The sequence below is a fragment of the Triturus cristatus genome, chromosome 4_1, assembly GCF_964204655.1.
Source record: "Triturus cristatus chromosome 4_1, aTriCri1.1, whole genome shotgun sequence".
In the NCBI taxonomy this organism is placed as follows: domain Eukaryota; kingdom Metazoa; phylum Chordata; class Amphibia; order Caudata; family Salamandridae; genus Triturus; species Triturus cristatus.
Genome location: NC_140585.1, coordinates 333,205,814 through 333,225,693, shown reverse-complemented (window position 1 = coordinate 333,225,693; position 19,880 = coordinate 333,205,814). Strand labels below are relative to the sequence as shown.

General features: G+C 42.1%; 1 protein-coding gene across 7 annotated transcripts in view; it reads left to right on the top strand.

Moving 5' to 3' along the window:
* The window catches only part of FOXM1 (forkhead box M1), a 243,421-nt gene extending 223,837 nt beyond the window's left edge, over positions 1 to 19,584 (top strand). For all 7 annotated transcript variants that reach the window (XM_085652312.1, XM_085652308.1, XM_085652313.1 and 4 more), the window contains exon 10: positions 17,137 to 19,584. In XM_085652312.1, the coding sequence (XP_085508438.1) occupies positions 17,137 to 18,042 (906 nt within the window). In that variant the 3' untranslated portion in view covers positions 18,043 to 19,584. The remainder of the gene's footprint in view (positions 1 to 17,136) is intronic.
* The last annotated feature ends 296 nt before the right edge of the window (positions 19,585 to 19,880 follow it).

The window sequence follows — 19,880 nt, the reverse complement described above, 5'->3', positions numbered from 1 at the left end:
TTTGTCAGTGTCACCTTCCCATATGAAGAAGATGTCATCAATGTAGCGGTACCAGCCCGCTACATTTTCAAAGAAAGGGGCTACCTCGTTGTATATGTGCTTAGTTTCAAACTAGATAGAGGCTATCCTAAAAAACTTCTGACACACTCTCTTAAGCGTGCCAGGTTCTATGACCGTAATGCATTAGTGAACAAACCAACGGTTAAAAAGGAATTTCCCAACAAAGTAGTATTTGTCAGTAAATTCTCAAACTTAAGCAACCAGATAAAGAACATTGTCAATAGGAACTGGCACATCATTAACTATGATGAAGAGGTTAAATTGGAAAGACCTCTGTATGCATTCAAAAAGAATAGTAATTTGAGGGACATACTAGTGCATACGTACCAGGAGGAGAATAACCTGACACAAAGGACGATTACCAACAGTGTTGCACTGGGTAATTTTAGATGCGGTACATGCAATGTATGTCCGCAGTGCATACAAACTAAAGAAATTACCTACAACGGTTGCACCATATCCTCCAAAACGTTGAATAATTGCAGAAGTAAGAATGTTATTTACTTCCTACAATGCCCGTGTAATTTGGGATATGTAGGAGAGACAGGGAGAGAGATACGAGTCAGACTTCAAGAACACAGATCGGCCATCAAAACAAAAAAACTGACATCACCGTTGGTACCGCACTATCTCGAATTTGGGCACGGTGAAAATGATTTCACCTGGTTCATTTTGGAAAAAGTCAAATTGGATAAGAGAGGTGGCAACATTACCAGTAAACGTAAGGCACGCGAACAATGGTACATCTCCCATTTGAACTCAATACGGAAAGGCTTGAATTCACGAGAAGAATGGGAACGCTTTCTGGTTGTCTGACTGTATTAGACATCCCATAAAATCTATTCTCTCAGTCAGTAATAAAATTCTGAATGAAGAAGGGAGGACGTCTTATGTACAATAACGTGATTAGTCAGGTATCACCTATTTCTAAAAAGCGCCATGTTTTGGGGTTTTCTCACTGCCCTTTTTGTATTAACGGCGTAATACCAATTACTAAGGATGTGAATGATCGGTCACTTCATTGTAAAACTGTCCATATAGGTTATAATCGCTACTTAGACAGTGTTAGATATTAACCAACATCTATAAGTCGTGATATGTATTTCTACAATATTACGCATGGAAATGTAGACATAGGGTGTAGGACTATGTCAACCAATGTAATATTGAAATCAACATCTATAAATCGCGATATGTACTTCTACAATATTACGCTTGGAAATGTAGACATAGGGTGTAGGACTATGTCAACCAATGTAATATTGAAATACCACGAATTCAATGGGTTATACTTATGCTATATCTTTTTAAGACGGATCTTCGATTCTTTCCGAAGAATTTTTTAGTTGCAAAACTGTACAATCGGTTTATCACAACTAGACGTTTTAATGGATAAACTCTTCTCTGAATAAGACAAGATGTTGTGGTTTGACATCTTGATTTAACTAGGGAGCCATGTGTTTTCTAATACCTTCAAGATGGCGGACTTTTTGCAACTGTGTGTCTGCGGCCAACTCTTCGACCCGGAAATATTGGTTGTACTTCCGGTTTCGGGGACGCCGGCCGGTACTTAAGTCGAGGGGATTCTTGGGTCCTCCGTTCATCCGATTTGAAGGAATCCATTGTGCTGAGGTAACCGGACCCATACAAGGTATGTGTAATAGGTAGCCCGTTTAGGAACATAGCTGCTGAGCTAAGCAAGATATGCCATCATTTTCTGAGATCTGCGTTCTCTGTTGTTTTAGGGAGTTTCTTGATCCCAGTTTTGGGACGAACTCACCGTTAACGACCTCCTGATATATAACGGAAACATACCTAAGGTAAATAGGGAATCGCCTTGATTTCTGTAGAATTTCGGGTCCGAAAAGTAGTTAACACAAGCAATGGGCTCGATGATAGCGGTAGGAACCTGTGTGAGCAATTGGATATCGGTTTTGATGAGTCAATACATCGACCATTATGAGCTAATATAGCGTCCACAGATATGACGTTAGTTGTGCGTCTATTGATGTGGATTTCCCACTTAAGAGAACATTGGTGCATATATCCAAACAGTTTGTCTAAAATACAACGTGCTATACATAGTTATATAAAATAAAGAGCATATGTGAGGCATTTCTTTAAAGCCTGATAGCGAAGAGATAAAAAGATTAACACAATTTAAACAAATTATTGATACATTTCAGAAATCGTTTGGGAGACTAAAGGGTGTCTATCAGGAGTGATATTCATACAACAAATGAATGATAAAAGAATTGCCAAGGACTGAACACAAGTAGTCGGTAAATATGACGTCCTGTGTATTGTGATTAACCTGCTATAATTTCCATCTGCATAGAAGGCAGCATGAATGATATATCTCTGTTATTCACATTAGGCAATAAATCTGCAGTACCTAGATCCAGATGAGGATACTTATGAAAAATAGACATATGAATAACCACGGAAACTAAATTTAATGAAGATATAAGGTAAACTTTTTAAATATGTCGACGAAATAAGTAACCAATGTTGTCACTATAATAAGGTACTAGAACTCTATTCTGTTCACTTTAATAGATTTGTGACGGCACTGATATGCTGAACATTTGATTCAACTTGGACAAGAGAGACTGTGATTCTCCTATGTCTCCATACTTGTGAGTGGGATAAACAATATAATTTTGGCTTAATACCCAGTAAGTGTCGCATTAATGTGGCGTTGTGAAGATAGCCTGACACAATGTCTCTCGCATATAAGGATATGGATATCTTTCCACATCCCAAAATCATATCATCGTATCTTATGGTTTGGGCATCTACAAGACAATGTAAGATAGTGTGAAAAAATGTTTCTATAAAATCTATCCCCAAAAAAAAGTATTGGCAGGACGAGATGATGATACAAGAGAATGTGTGTGACTGTACATGTTTAAAATACAAGGGATGAGTTAGGGTCATCGAAGTATATCAAATACTGTCTGTGGCAATATTCTAAGGGAGTCGCTTATACTCTTTGTTATACATTTTCTGTTTCAGATTTTAATAATATTAGAATTGGGATCTACAACTAATCCTGAGGAAGGTGTTGGCTGTAATGTGTGGCCTACCGAAACGCGTCGATGCTCTTGTAGAAGGAAATTGTTGAAAATTTGCAATGACAACAGTTCTATGCCATGTACACTGTAACTGAAATCTATTGTGGTTAGAACTGATTAATCTGCGAGTCAACGATTTCCTGTGTCCGAATAGGATTATTTGTCCTGTGCTTTCTGTCCCAATTTTGTGTCGTATATGTAGATGTTATGTGATTTAATTTTATGTGTTATTGCTCTTCAAAGGAAGTTTTATTCTTTGTTTTAAAATCTGGTAAACAGTTTACCTTTTTATGTATATGTATAACATTTTGATGTATTGTGATATTTCTTGATTAATTTGTAATAAATTTGCTTTTAAGTAATTGGTTTGCTTCGTTGATGCCATTTCTCATCCTGTTGGTGTGTAACCTGTATGTTTGAAAGACTGGTGATATTCTAAGTCCCAAGGGAGATCTTTCTTTTTGACCACGGTCTTATTAGGCACCCCTCTCTCTTGGCGTGGGGTCCCTCTCTCTTTGTTTTCGAGTTTCAAAGAGATCCAAAGGGATCCAAGAGAAGGCCCTGGACTGGACCACCTCCTTCCTCTCCGGCAGAACACAGAGCGTCTGCCTTGCTCCCCTCACCTCCCCTTCCGCTCCAAAGCCACCGAGATCTGCGGCGTACCCCAGGGCTCATCCCTCAGCCCAACGCTGTTTAACATCTACATGGCACCGCTCGCCCATGTCACCAGACTGCACGACCTCAACATAATCTCCTACGCCGATGACACCCAGCTGATCCTCTCCCTCGCCAAGGACACCCACACCACCAACACCAACCTCCACGAAGGAATGAAAGCTGTCACGGATTGGATGAAGAGCAGCCGACTGAAGCTGAACTCACACAAGACGGAGGTCCTCGTCCTCGGATCCACCCCCTCGGCCGACTCATGGTGGCCGACCGCACTAGGAACAGCTCCAACACCCACTGACCACGCACGCAACCTAGGGGTCATCCTCGACTCCACCCTCTCGATGACTAAGCAGGTCAACGCCGTCTCCTCCTGCTTGCTGTGGAAGACCTACAAGTGGATCCTCACCGAAACGAGAAGAACAGTCACCCAGGCCCTCGTCAGCAGCAGGTTGCACTACAGAAATGCCCTCTATGCAGGAGCCCAGGCCAAACTCCTGAAACTACTTCAGCGCATTCAGAACGCCTCTGCACGCCTGATCCTCGACACCCCTCACTGTAGCCACATCACACCCCACCTGAGAGACCTGCACTGGCTCCCCGTCAGAAAGAGGATAACCTTCAAGCTCCTCACCCACGCACACAAGGCACTGCACAACACCGGACCAGCGTACCTCAACAGACGACTCCGCTTCTACACCCGCCAGCTTCGCTCCGCTGACCTCGCCCTCGCCACAGTCCCCCGCATCCAAAGAGCGACCTCCGGCGGTAGATAGTTCTCCCACCTCACCGCTAAGACCTGGAACACCCTCTCCATCCATCTACGGCAGACCCAAGATCTGCTGACCTTTTAGAAGACTCCTCAAGACCTGCCTGGCTCGTTGAGCAGTAGCAGCATTCCCACCCCCTCCCCCACCGCGCCTTGAGACCCTCACGGGTAAGTAGTGCACCTTACAAATGCTATGATTGATTGATAATCCCATTCAGGAAGACCCAGCGTTGCTGCATAGGCCTTTCTTTCCACTTCTGCCCAACACAATTTTCCAGATCATTGCCTAGCAGGCCCTCTACTGGGATGGCAGGGGTCACAGCTACCTTATTTGTTCAGTACCTCCTCCCTACTCCAAGTCCACCACATCCATTGGATGTGACTTTGTGACATTTCCACCATTGACAATCTCATGCACCTCTTCTGGTAGGATCTGGTCTGGGCAAACCTGTTTGACAATCACCATGGTTACACTGGCACCTGTATCCCTCCAAACCTTCATCTCTACCCCATTCATTTTTGGCCAATGCCAGTACTTCTCCATGGTAGGAGGCCAGTTGGCTAAAGGTTCAATGTACTCCCCACCAATGGGCTGGAAGACAGCCTTTGAGAATACTTTTGGTTCTCTCGGGGCAACTTCCTTCTTTATCGCTACCCTAGCCAGTCCCTTGGACTACTAGCCACTGGTGGGCCTTTTTTTTTTTTTTTTTGTCCACACGGAGTCTCCCTTGTTGTGCCCTGGTTGATTGCAATCAAAGCACAACCCAGTCTTCGAAGGCTCATATTTGTAGCCCCTCCCCTTTGAATTGAATGTGGCTCTGGGTCCCCACCTCCTTTTCAACTTTTATAGACTCTATGGCAAGCTTTCTTTTTTCTTTTTCTTTTCCCCTGAAGAGGGGCTTAATTTCCTTTCTTTAGGTCACCACTCCGACTTCTTGGGGACGATGGTACAAACCCACTCATCAGCTATCTTGCTATCTTGCCCAGTTCCCTAGACCGCTTAAAGTCCACCAGATGCTGGTGCAACTTCTCAGAAGTACAGTTAGTTTAAATGTGCTCCTTAACAATTAAGTTATAGAACCCTTCAAAGTGATCTACTTTGTTGCCCTAAATCCAGCAATCTAGTGCCTTAACTGAAGTGTCAGCGAAGTCAACCCATGACTGTGCTGTCCCTGTTTGTGTTGCCTTGAGCATCTCTCTATACTCTTCAGGAGTAAGTACAAAGATCTATGTGAGGCCTTCATTTGTGAGTAGAACTCTATTTTACCCTCCAGTGTGAGCAATCTGTCCCTACCAACTTCTGGCATGAACTCCCAGTGTATTGGCCCCCCAGTGTTGTGCACCCCCCTTTCTCATCTTGAGGGCTCTCTCATATACAGTCAGCCACTTATCAATATCATCCCTCTGAACATAATTAAGGACAATTCCTTTGGGCAGTCGGACATTCTAGCCCCCCTTTTCAGCTACTCTTCTGCTGCCACCATCTTCTTTGGACTCTAGGCCCAGCTTCACCTATCTCTTTAAGAGCCAATCTTCTCTCAGCCAAGGCTAGGGCTCTCTTCTAGGTCAAAAGCTGCCATACTCTTCTGGATGGACCAGTGGCTAGTGATGGAGCCTGCCTAGCTGCAAGCTCATGAGGCTATCCTTGGCCTGGTGTAGGGAGGTAGGCTCCCACCTGTACCAGTAGCTTGCTCAATGGCACTGTTGCCATCCGCCTCCATGTCATCGTCTTTCTCACTACCTTTGGGGTAATTCCTGCTCCAGGCGTGTGTGAACCTCCTCCCAAGTTCTGAGTGCCTTGCTCAGCTCATTTCTCCTGTCCTTCTCCCCCATGTTGCTTTTCCTGTCCTTACAAAGTGCCCTCAGCTCATCCCTCCTGAGGATGGATAGGTTTGCCATGTTGAGCTCCATGTTTCGTTTGCTGTACGAGGGACTCCTTAAACTTTGTTGTAACTATTTTTTTAAACTCTAGGAAACATTGTCAACTCTTTCAAACTTTTTCTAACTCCTTGGAAAGTTCTAGCAATCCTTTGGAAACACTTCCTTGAAGATGACGACAACTTGGCACAGGAACATTTTTCTAAGTGTCCACTTTGGTTGGTTCTCAGTGGTTCGCACGTTTCAGCAACTATGTTGTACTGCTAAACACAAGTTCTGGATCTCACGGCTGCCACCAATGTGACTAAATGGGTGTATTATATGGTGTGGTTGTGGAACCCAATGTGTAATATACTTACCAACTCCCTAAACCAGTAGGGTTCTTTTGTGAACATCTTAGCTCAACTCTAGGTAGCTATCGCTCCTAGTTGTCAGGCTTGGACCAAGAAACCAGTGTAAAGCAATTAAACAGCACCAGAATAATCACAAATGTATTTTTAAATTCTGTCTCTGTCTCTGTCTCTATGATCCAAGTAAGGCACAGTTGTTATTGCTTTATTTAAAGCAGAGTTTCACCAATCTGACGCGTTTCGGGCATCCGCCCTTGCTCACAGTCAGTTTGATAAATTAAGTCCATTAAATACCTTAAGGTTTTCAATTGGTTACATTTTTTTCACCATTTTTTTACACCATGTGACATTCAGAAAGTGAAGACACACTACCCACAATTACATGGTCTGTTTTCCAAACATTTTCATTACAAACCGCAATGTATATGATAAATAAATAACAGGTTAAAATCCAAAACCATATTAATACTTTTTTGCTGCATATAATGCAATCTATCCATAATTTTTATCAATAATCTCGATCATGTCGGTAACCATATTAAAAGGTCTGTGCAAATTACGCCTTAAAATGCAAATATTACAGATTAAAATTCATATCATTTTCATTTGTAAATAAATAAATTTAAAAAAATTCATATATATACAAAAATATCAAATGTGCAAATTACGCAAAGATGTAAACACAAGAATATTTTTTTTTTCTTTTTTGTGTGCAAATTATGCAATTTATCAATTTTTTTGATTATTTAGATATGGCTACCTGATCATAAATGTTATAAATGAGATTTTGTTTGAATATATGATAATGCAATTTTATAATATCAAAACAAAAATTATATCTGTAAATTTGACGCTTCAATGCTTGAATTCAAAAATATTATAAAACCAAACGCTGTAAGTGAACTCACTATTAGTGTTGAGTTAAGAAGTCTGGACAGACACATCACTGAGTCTGTCAAATAAGTAAAGTGAAAAAACATATTTGTGTATCCCTAAATTGTGCAATTAAACACACATAGGGAAAAATAAAAATATGAATAAAAAGAAAAAAGAACAAAATGGAGATTCGAATGTATTTACGTGAAAGCAGGCATGGCAATACACTCTAGGGAAATCTGACCAAAAACAACAAATGTTCAGATCTTAAAGAAAAACATGCAAATCCTCGGTTGTATTAAGCCCATTAGGAAATCTGCTATCCAACTTTAAAATGAATTCAGATTCTAATCTTCTTAGCATTTTATCACGGTCACCCCCTCTCTTGGTTTTTGGAACCGAGGCGATGACAAAATAATTGAGGCATTGCAAATTATTATTATGGCAGATTTTAAAATGCCTCGCCACCGGATACGATGCATCATTGTTTACAATGGCACGTAGGTGCTGAAGAATTCTAACATGTACAGGTTGTCGGGTACTCCCAACATATCTAAGATCACACGTACATGTTAACACATAGATGGCGAATTCAGTTTTACGAGTGAAAGATCCACGTATATCAAACGGATCTGGGCTAAATGGTGTACAATATTGGGTAGTATTTTTTCCGAATTTGCACGCTCTACAAGTGGAGCAGCGTTTGAATCCCGGCCGGGATTTCAACCATTCCTCTTGTTTTCTAAGCTCAGGAAAATCATGACAAACATGGGTTCTTAGAGAAGGTCCCTTCCGGTAAGTAATCGTTGGTCCATCCGGTAATCTGGGTTTTAAGACTGAATCAGTTTTCAAAATTGGCCAACGTTCTTGAATAATTGACCTGATTTGTCTTGCCTGTTTGCTATAGGCTATAATAAGCCTGGGGGATTGGCTAGTATTGGTAGACTCACTATCCATCGATATATTGGATGTGGATAGTGGTTCACAGATTCTGGCTTCCATTTTAAGAACTGCCTCCCTCAAGACTGATTCCCTATAGCCCCTTTGTCGGAACCTCTCCAGCGCTTCCATTATACACATTTTGAGATCACTGGCCTCACTGCAAATCCGTTTGAGCCTCAATAATTTCCCAAACGGAATGTTATCAATAATATGTCTAGGATGCGCACTGCTGGCATGAAGAATATTATTGCCAGCAGTGCTTTTCCGAAAAAGTTTTGTGGCCAAATGATTGTGATGTACAAACACTTTAACATCTAAAAATTAATCTTCACATTCGCTGATAGATGAAGTGAATCTAAGATTCTCCTGATTAGTGTTAAGGGAAGTAATGAATTCAATTGCACTGGCATGGTCACCACGCCACAAAATAAAAACATCTATAAAACGCAACCAAAGTACCACATGTTTGCTGTAAATCTCATAGTGTGCTTGTCTGAGGACATGCTCCTCCCACCAGCCCACGTGTAAGCACGCGTAGCTGGGAGAGAAGCATGCCCCCATCGCAACGCCACGTTTCTGAATGTAGATGTCACTACCAAACAGAAAATAGTTGTTGTTGAGACACCAACTGGTAAGTTCAATCAATAACTTATTATGATTATAACAATTGATGGGCCTTTTGCCTAAGAAAAATTCCAAAGCTCTGAGCCCAGATGCATGGTCAATACTTGTATAAAGCGATTCGATATCTAAAGTGATAAATAGCATATCGTCGCCCCATCCAGCATTTTTGATCTTACCAATGAAATCCTCAGTGTCTCTAATATAAGTAGGAAGACCTTTCACCAAATCCTGCAGGAAGTAGTCTATATATTCAGTCACTTGCTCCGCTACCCCTGCAATGGCAGAAATAATTGGCCTCCCAGGTACTGGAACAACTTGCTTGTGGACTTTGGGTAAAAGATACAATTTGGGTAATAAATGATGCTCAACATGCAAAAACTCAAATTCTTGTTTAGAAATCATGCCTTCTCTCTTCCATTTCCACAATAGCTTTTTTAGTGTCTCTCTAGCTTCATTGAAATCTTTGATGGTACTCTTGGAATAGCATGATTGATTGTTGAGTTGATTCATAGCTTCCTTAATATAGGCTTCTTGTGGCCAGATAACCACATTACTTCCTTTATCCGCGGTGGCCACAATAATCCTATGGTCTTTACTCAATTTTTTAGTTAGCAATAAATAGTCCTTTTCATGTTGGCTCTTGTATCTTTTTTTTTGTTTTATCCTGTGGTATAGTTTCTTAAGATCATCCACAACAACATCCTGGAAAACATCAATTGAATCCCTAGGCATTGTGGGAATAAATTTTGATTTTGGTTTGAATGGGCTCAGGTTTGCTCCCAGCTGCTCAACCGAGGCCATTCTCAATTCCTCCTGTGTGGATATCGTATCAAATTCAGTCATATCATTTTTTGCCAGTTGATGCAGTGTCAAAAAAGTTTTGGTCTCTTTAGCTTGTAAGTTTAAAGGGTTCTTTGCCGCAGCAGTGTTAATGGATGAATCCTTTGCATTATCATTTTCATTGTGGCCATCCTTAACACAAAAGAACTTTTTTAATTTCAATTTCCTGATGTACAAATAAATATCAACTCTCGTTTTTGTGTAGTTGAAACCGGACAATATGTCAACCCAAGACTTAGAAGTTGTTTCTCGGCTTCGCTTAAGGTGACTGTGGATAGATTTATAATTTCATTGTTTGTTAGTGCTTTTTTCGCCAATATTGCTTTTTTTGCTTTTTGGGCGATTTTGTTTTGTCCGACGCTCACCCCTCCTTTTGTTACATCTTGCTCTTTTTGCTGTTGAACCTTTTGTGATGGTTTGGTCCGAGGTCGGAGTGTCTGGAGCCTGTCCGACACCAAAAAATCTACCTCTTCTCCCAAATCAAGAACAATAGTATTCGGGTCCCATGTGCTGCAGCCATCCTCATCAGACGAGGGCCCACTTGTAAGCGATTCAATATCACTTAATTCCTGGTTGATAGTTTCCTCCAATCTGCATCGCAGAGGTTGACGCTGTTGCACAGTCTACGGGCTTCGTTAATTTTGTCTGTTGTGCCAGTTGCGCAAATGTAGATCTTTTAGCATTGTCGAATTTCCTAGCAAAGGTATAGATACGACCCTGGGCATAGTCCTCCTTATCACGGGCGAATTTATATACCTTTCGCGCTTTAATTTTTTCTTCCTGTTTGGCAAGTCTTTCATTGATTTGTTTCCGAGTTTCAGTAATCAAGACATTAGGCTCAAATTTTGTGAACAGGTCATTAATTTCTTCAATTTCTCTCATTAGCGCTTCTCTATCAATGCTGGCATATTTAACTAATATTTGCAGTAATTTTGCCGAAGATTCCAAATTAGTATGGCCCCATTCCTTAAGCATGTTTGGATTCGGCTTCTCATAACTTGGCGCCAATAGTATCCGAAGCCCACGAGGCACGCGTTTTTCTTCTAAATACATTGTTAAGGATTTGTGTTCCCACCACTTCGACATTTCTTGGTACATGCATTTCTCCAATCTTTTTAACGCCGCTTTTATTTGATTCTCATCAATATTGTCATTCCCACTTTGTTCAGCAGTGTTTTTATATATATATATATATATATAATAATCAATCACCGGAGATACTGATTTTGCAAGGAATAGTAAATATGCGCGTTTTACTTAACTGCTAACAAGCATTGGTAAATTCAACAAATTTGACACAAACTTTAAAAGAAAAACTTGGATTACTTTTGCTGACTAACTCCAGTCAGTCGTCCAGTAACGGGTAATCCTTCCTTGGACTGTAACTTGCCTTCTTGGCGACAAAGCTGCACTCTGACAACTCTCCTGAGTTCAGCATATTTGGAGGCCACTTTGAGTGTCTATTCCTGGTCCCTGGTACTGCACAGCGGCGGAGACCTTCGGTCAGAATATTTAGGCTACCACCTCACCCCAGCAGGTTTCTTCAGCTGTTGTGGCCCTGTGCTGTGAACAAGAGGTCAGCCAACTGACCCTTGGAGTCACTTGCTTCGACTGGGCCCGTAAAATTACTTCTCCATGAGCAGGACACAGCAGGCAAAGTCCCTTCTCCTTTGCTAACCGCCAGGTTCAGCAGGTGCAGTCCATGTAGGTGTTGCCTTACTTTGCTGGGTCCTTGATGCAGCAGGGCAGTCGTTCTATCCTCTTTTCCAATCCATCGAGTTGTGGGTGCCAGCGGTGCTTTTTTGCATGATCAGAAAATGTCCTCCGGGTAGGATGCATTTGGTAGCTAATGGGCTACCAGGTTCTCTCCCTCCTGATGACCACTTACTGCTAATTGTGGCATCTGGCTATCCCAGGATGCACCATTCTGCACACTTTCAACATGGCAGTATTCTTATCCCTCACTCACTCAGCTCCCAAGCCCAACCCAGAGTTGTTGCTACCAAGGAGAATATATGCCCACTTGAAAGCCAGTTTGGCAACTTGTTTCCCCTCCCCTTCCCAAGAGCCAAACTGTCTGTCTCAACAATAGAGCAGGCCCTCTCCCAAGTCTTTATCTTTGCCCTTCAAAGGTAGCTTCTTCTTCTTTGAAGCTTACCTTTTGGGCTAACACCAATGTGGCTTCCTGCCAGGGAGAGAGAACTGCTCTCTCCCACGTGGGCGTCCATTGTTTTCTTTCCTGGCAGTCGTTTGCATGTCTCCCCATGAGAGCATAAAGTATCAACTTTAGTAGTCCCAATCAGAAGTTGGCAAAGCTGAGGTGTCCGCTTGCAACTCTACACTCGCCAATGGGGCTTACTAGCCTTTTCCACAGGAAAAACCATAATTGAGGGTTTCTACTGTTGGAACATGCAAGAGTACATGTTCCCACTGTCTAATATACAGCAGCATGCTATGTGGCTCGTTAGGTGTGCCTTAGGGGTGACTCACATATATTAAGAAGGGAGGAATTGGTTGTTACTTTAAATAGCAATGTCGCGATAGCAGTTTTAAAACTGCCCTTCCAGTCTGCAGTGGCAGACTAGGAGTCATATTTTACCTAGTCACCCCCGGGGTGGCACAACTAGTGCTGCAGTCCCTGGGGTATCCCTCTAACTTACAGGCCCTGGGTGCCATATACTAGGGACTTGCAGGTAAGTTAGTCTATACCAATTGGAATTAAGTGAATCAAATATTCACAATTTACGGTCAGGGCACAGGCACCGAGGTCTGCTTAGCAGCCAAAGTGCACTTTCAGAGTTGAAACGCCAGCAGCAGTCAGTCAAACTTTGAGGGTGACCAAACAAAGAGGAATTTCCTTACAGATGGACAAGAGTGGAGCTTGTATGCTGCACCATCATCCCTTCTGGAGCGGAACAAAGCCATCCTGGAGCTTCCTGGTGTCACCTAATGATGTGTGAGGACAATACCATTTAAACCTTCTGGATCGAGCCTAGTGCCTGGGAATATTCTAAAAGGTAAGCAATCTGCAGTTAGAGTATCCACTAGAAAGAGTTTCCTAAGGCAAGTAACCTATTTGACTGTTCACAGTCCGTGGTCAGAGAAGGAAAGTCGCCACTACATCAATTGCCTGGAACTTAAGGGAGTCTTGTTTGTTCTCATGGCCTTCCTACCTTATCTGAAACAAACCTGCCAAACAAACAAGTTTTGTATTCAAAAAGACAATACAAACACCATGCAATACCTGAACAAATGAGGTGGCTACAAGATCAAGGCTACTTTGATGTTGCATTAGATCTGGTCATGGCCTTTTGGCTAGGAGACTATCAAGGCAATCTAATTACCAGTAATCATTAACCACCAAGTGTATTTCCTATGCTGATTTTGCAAAGAAAATCACAAATTTGCAACAGCATTTTTCACTGAATCATCACATTTTGGAGAACATTATTTTTCGCTTTTCCTTAGATTTCGCTGAAAGTCACAACCTAACTGAAATTCTGAAATTTCAAAGTGGCACATTTAGTGCCATTGCTCCAGAGTTTCCAAGGCAGTGGTGCTACCCAGACCTATTAGAATTGTCTTTCAAATCACAGAAGAAGTTGCCATGCAAACCTACTGACCAGACTGCTGGGTGAAATAGTCCCCTAAAATCCGAAATCCTTGAATTTGTTCTCATGGCTCCTGAGATTTGAACATCTAAATCTCCCCCAGTCATCCATGGGTATTCAGAGGGAAACCAAATGCCCTTTGTAAGGGGCTGTTAATCCGTCAAATTGAAGAGGTTTTGTTTATGGTCAACAGAGCGACTACAACGCTCTCGCTTGCCAAGAGTAAGTGATTCTTCACACCCATTACATCTTGCCCAATGGAAATTGCACTTTTCTTCCATTAAGTGTTTCTTATTGCTATAATAGCTTTTTCAATCCTTTAATTTGACATGCTGGGTATAATTCTGCGTTTTAGTGGTTGGGAGGTCAGAGGTGCTGGTGTACAAATATTTTTCGTACTCTTGGTGGGAGTCTACATAGGTGGAGCCTGAATGTTGTCTACCGTAAGTAGACAATGCCTCCTAATGTGGCCACCGTGTCAGATTAATTTTTTTCTGCCTTGGTGTTCAGAAGTGTGTAGAAACGGGTCATTGAATTGAGAAAAACACAACTCATTGAAAAAATGCTCTAAGCTTAATAGTGCTTATGGGGATATTCTCTGGGAACTGCATCTAGGTTAGAAAATGAAATATTTTGCAGGTTGAGTCCTTGACATTCCTCCGCCATTTTGTAGTATTTAAATTGTGCTGAAACTGCCATCAGAAGTTAAGGAGTTACCAAGAGGCATTGGCTGAGATTCCATGGATGATCAAGCATGGAAGGAGGTCCAGGCAGTCCCAAGGAAGATATCCCACGGGGACAAATTCCTGTAACACAATCAATGTTAAAAGGGCACTTGCAATAGGATTAGAAGACCTTAAGACCCTCACCATGAAGCCAAGGCAGGAGCTAAAATTTCCCAAAAACCAGGAAACACCACATGAAGATAAGCAGAATACTCAAAGGAATGATGAGTGCCAGATCACACATCCTGGCGCAGAGGAGATAGAATTTAGTGTTCTCAAGGAAGAACGGACACTGTCTGAGGACATTGAGACAGACTCCCCACAGAATAACTGCATGTGTGTCCTTCACAACAGTTCGCACCTGATGACTTATCCATGTATCATGCAGTAGTGAAGAGGGCAGCAGAAGCCTATGGGCTTCAGATGCAGGGGGAGAGAGGGAAAATAGGTTTCCTGTTAGAGGCATTGTGCCCTATGTACGGAATCTTTTTTTTGCCTTGCTCCAAAGCATCTTACAACAAGAAAATTAGATTTTCAACACGCCAGGAACATCTGAAGCAGTGGCACCTAAGATAGAGAAGTATAGGGCGACATATCAAGAGTCTAAGTGCATCCAGTCACATGATGAGCCATACTATTGCATAGTCTGTACAGGAAGGAAGAGGGCTATGTCAACAGCCTCTATTGGTTTACCACCAGACAAAGATAATACAAGACTTGAGGTAATGGGGAAAATCACTGAGAGGACTTTATCCACCCAGTGGGGTGTATTGTTAATTCCTGTGCCTTTATGAATAGATAGAATCGCTGGCACTGGGAGGAAATGGAGGACCTTATGTCCCACCTGCCCAGGCAGTGATTGAGGTGGACATAACTGCTAATATCTGCCTTGAATCTGCATTAGATTCTGTAAAATACAGCCAGTAGACAAATCTCCGCGGGCACCATATTGCATTCCAGGTTTCAAACAATATGTGCAGGGGGGAGTTTCAAAATGCCACATACTGGGAACCACTTGTTCACGTCAGAAGTAAACCAGACCCTAGAGACCATGGAAAAAGGCAATCACACAGCACTGGCTATGGGTGCCTTGCAGGCATTCAATTCTTTCTTCAAAAGGGTTGGTATCGCTAACAAACAAGGACATGGAAGATCACACTACACCCCTCCGATTCATAGGCAACCTTCAGGGAGCCAGTTCACATGGAAACAACCCAGCAGCCAAAGCCGAAATGAAGATCCAACTTGCTGCAAAATTGTGGACATCCGTATTTATGAACAGATTAATCAACGCACCAAGCTTCCAAAAGACCGATATCCAGAAAGTCCTTCCATTAATGGAGGAGAGGGTCTACTTGATTATAGATTTAAAGGATGCCTAATTCCAAATGTCGACGCACCCAATGTAAAGGAGATATCTCCGGTTTGTAACAATGGGGATACATTATCAGTTCAAGGCGTTGTCTTTCAATATAAAATCTGCACCAGTAGCTTTTATGATAACACTAAGTGGTAGCAGCCCACCTCCGAAGGCAGGCTATTCATGTCTACCTTTACCCGGATGACTGGCTGATAAAGGGTACCCCTCATGAAATTGCTTTAAAAACATTCAGAAGGGAATGAGCCTGCTAAATCAACTGGGGGTTTGCAGTCAATTTGAAAATAATCCCCAGTCCCAGAGTGATTAGATTGAGACGCGGTGAAAGTAATGATGTACCCTGCTATGAAGAGGGTTTAGGCATTGCAGGACCAAGTTTGTCTTTACCAGCCATCTCAGTCTGTCACTGAAGATGGTTGTGAAACTGTTAGGTGTGATGGCTTCTTGCATTCATTTGTTCAGAAACACAAGATTGCATGTGAGACTCCTTTAGGACTGGGTAAACAACCTGTGGTTACAGACTATGGGAAACCCCGTCTTGAAGCCCTCTACTACATGTGAGGTAGTATCCAGCTTTCTGCAGTTATATAGGTAATTAGGCAACTGGTTTGGTATTTGATCTGGCAATTTTAAAGCAATTCTAGCCTCGTTTTTTCCTGACTAGTTTGGTCAAAACAATAAGTGAAGAATAAGCAAGTTCACGTTTTTCAATTTTGTGTTCATCTTCAGGCCCCAACCAACTTGCAGGGTGAAACTTGTGGACGTCTTGATTTTTCCTTTGGTTCTTAGCCAGTCCATGCTATTGCAAAATTGTCCAGTAGATCAACCTTGCAACAGTGCACAGAGCTAAACTAAGTATGACTTAGAGTGAGAACATTTTGATGTGGAATTTCCCCCTTCTGCCGCATGACTCTGCCATTCCCATACCCGATCTAATATTTGTGATTTTGTGTATGTGGGGTGAAAAGGAGCAGACATGAATGGGTTTTTGTGCTTCTTTGCAAGGGTGAGGATGTGCAGGTGCAAAGATGTATAAATATCTTTCATTTGTATAATGGATTTCCTTTTATTCCATTTTCCTGTAGTTGGCAGTCTTTGCTCTTACTGAGCTTTTCTTACGGAGTATGAGGTCTATTTCTCACGATTTCCTAGTGAGTTTTGGGTGACCACAATTTATAGGACCTACTGATTTTGACACTGGCTTGGAGTTTTCAATGCACAACATGCAACTCCATCTCTGTACGTGATTCTTAAGATCGCTGCAGGCATTCGGCATAACCTAATGTAGACTGGATATCCCTTTTTCAACATTACTTTGTCTTCTCCTTTTATTTCAGATGTCTACACTTGATGAGTCGTCCCAATCACTGCCACATTTATCTGTGAAAGAGGAGAACCCTTTGACGGGGAAAAAAGACTGTCAATTCACAGTTTTACGAGATGATGTTCCACTTTCCTCCTGGAAAGAGGAGAGAACATTTACTGCTGCTAAATCTCCGGCACGGAAACTATCTGATATGCAGGTGATCAGGCGACGGAAAAGCAGTTCACGAAGGAAGCAACATTTGATTATCCCCCGTGCCGAGGAGCCATTGCTGGTGTTCCCAGACTGCAACAACTCTGATTCAGGCTTAGTCTCGGACTTCTCTTTCCTGCAGGAGACTCAAGCCCTGGAACATCCAACAGATCTTAGCAGCGCCCCGGATACCTGCCCCTTTAAAACACCTATCAAAGAAAAGTTAATTAAACTGCCTGTGTCATCCACACCTAGCAAGCCAGTCCGCACAACTCCCCAAGCAGGTGGATCTGAACCATGGAGAGTAACTTCACTCAACAAGGAAGGAGGCCTGCCAGATTTCAGTCCAGTGAGGCTACCCCCTGGAACCACTCTCACGCCTTTCAAGGACAGCCTAGATTTACTTGGTTTCAGCAGCCCTCCATTCCATGATGTACCTCTGTTTGAATCCCCACAGCAGCTTCTGAATAATAAGTCGCCAGACTTGAACCCTGGGCCTTTCGCTAGTTCGCCTACCTTAGAGCAGCACTCTGCCAAGCGGTGCTCAAAGGAACTGCCGATTGGTAACTTGACTAACCGGTCACTAACAGAGGGTCTGGTCTTGGACACTATGAATGATAGTTTGAGTAAAATACTACTGGACATTAGCTTCACTAGGTTGGACGAAGATGACCGCTTTGATGGGGACAATGTAATCTGGTCCCAGTTCATACCGGAGCTTCGATAGACATATGCAAGACTGTTGCACACATTGTGTTCTGTAATAGTGGGCATTGGGGTTGTGGTTAACCTGACATAAGAGAATCACAGAGCAAATGTGTAGCGTTGTACAGAAGAAAACAAACGCTGCCATCTTGATGTTGACACCCACCTTTCTGTAGCACACAGTTTTACCTGTGCGCTTTCGGGGTTGTTGCATCAGATGTCTTCTCCTGATGATGTGTATGCTGCAGTTATGAGCAGGAGTTGCTATCTTCTAGCTGTTGGTATTTGCATGCAGCATATAAACTAACGCTTAAATTGAGTTTTTCTAAAGCCGAAGTGAATGCAGAAAGTGCCCTAAAAACAATAATTGAGTGTGGTATTCCAATTTGTTTGCAGGGTAGGTTAACCTCTCGTTATTGGGAGACCCCTCTGATGCAAGATAGGGTAATCTAATTGAAAAATTCGAACGTTGAGGCTATGCGTGCAATGTACTGAACAAAAGTCATGTGTAACCATCCTTCTTGAAGGCATGTGGTTTTACTAACTTGTATTCAATAAAATCTGAACAGTTCCTAGAACGGACTTGAAAGAATTTAGTATGTGGTAACAGTAATTGTAAACGCTGAAGTTGGTTAAAAAAAATAATGTATGTTTTTAGAGAAAAGAGGCATCTCCTGTGGAATGGTGCCAGGCCAATGATCTCTTGCACTACTTTCACTAATGTGCATTAGCCTATGTTCAAATTGTAAGCTGTTTGGAGCACTTCAAACTGGATGATGGCAGCTTTTGTTTGTGTTATCTTGTCACCACTACTAAATTAGCACGTAGATTTGGGTGGACTAATTTCAAGTCCAATAATTGCAGTCCTGCTTGCACCTTGATTTATTCGTTTAACGCAAAGCCCCTCCCCCATCTTTGTTGTTCTTCAAGCTGCATCACCAACACGGAGTTGAAATGCTGTAGTTTGGCTGGTCCACTATGGTATTGCCCCTGCTAATTTACATGCTATGAATGAAGTCCTAGGGCTCCTTCTCCACTAATATCTGATAAATGCAGGACTGGGATGCAAGCCTCAGGCTTGTTTGTCTTTTGTGAAGAGTATTGATCACCCTTTTGAAGTACAAAGTGTATAATTCAAAATGCGAATTGCAACCAAACACAAATTCAATATCCCAGTTTAAAACAGAACTCAAGCCCCTTGCTATTACAACCTTCAACTATGAAGAGTCTAAAACATGGGTACTCTTCAACTGCTCTTAGAGATCAAATCTAGTTCCACAATAAATGTATTTGAGCTCAAATTTCGCAATGTTAATTCTGAATTAAGTTATCTGCATATTCAATTTGTGGTGTCCTCGAGGGCTGTGTTCTGATACCCATAGAATCATCAACCCCTTATAAATGTGTTCTAGAGTAAGATGGCAGCCATTTGTTGCACAGAATGGTGGAGTGAGTATTTTTAATGTAGTGTTTCCTGATCTACGCTTTTCGTTGCACATCCAAATTTATCGTATATTTATAACTGTGACCCCTTCTTCCCCAGTCATTAAAAAGCATCCCACTATGTGCTCTTGGCATTCAATTTATTTTTATTTCCTAAAATTCTTATATGCTGCTTTTCAGATGGAGTGTCTAGTTTGTTTTCTTTCTTGCTTTCTGTGATTATGAATTCTTGAGATGGCACGCCTTGTTTTGTAAACTCTGTGAATCTAGTATCTGAAAGAAACCGTTATAGATTCCTTACCTTAGAATTACCCCCAGGCGTCGGACTGGATCCGGCAAGTTTTTGTCAGCAGTGACCATGCGCGTCGGAAGGTGGTGTCGGTCGACACCGCGTTCATCAGCGTCGTGGTCGCCGGG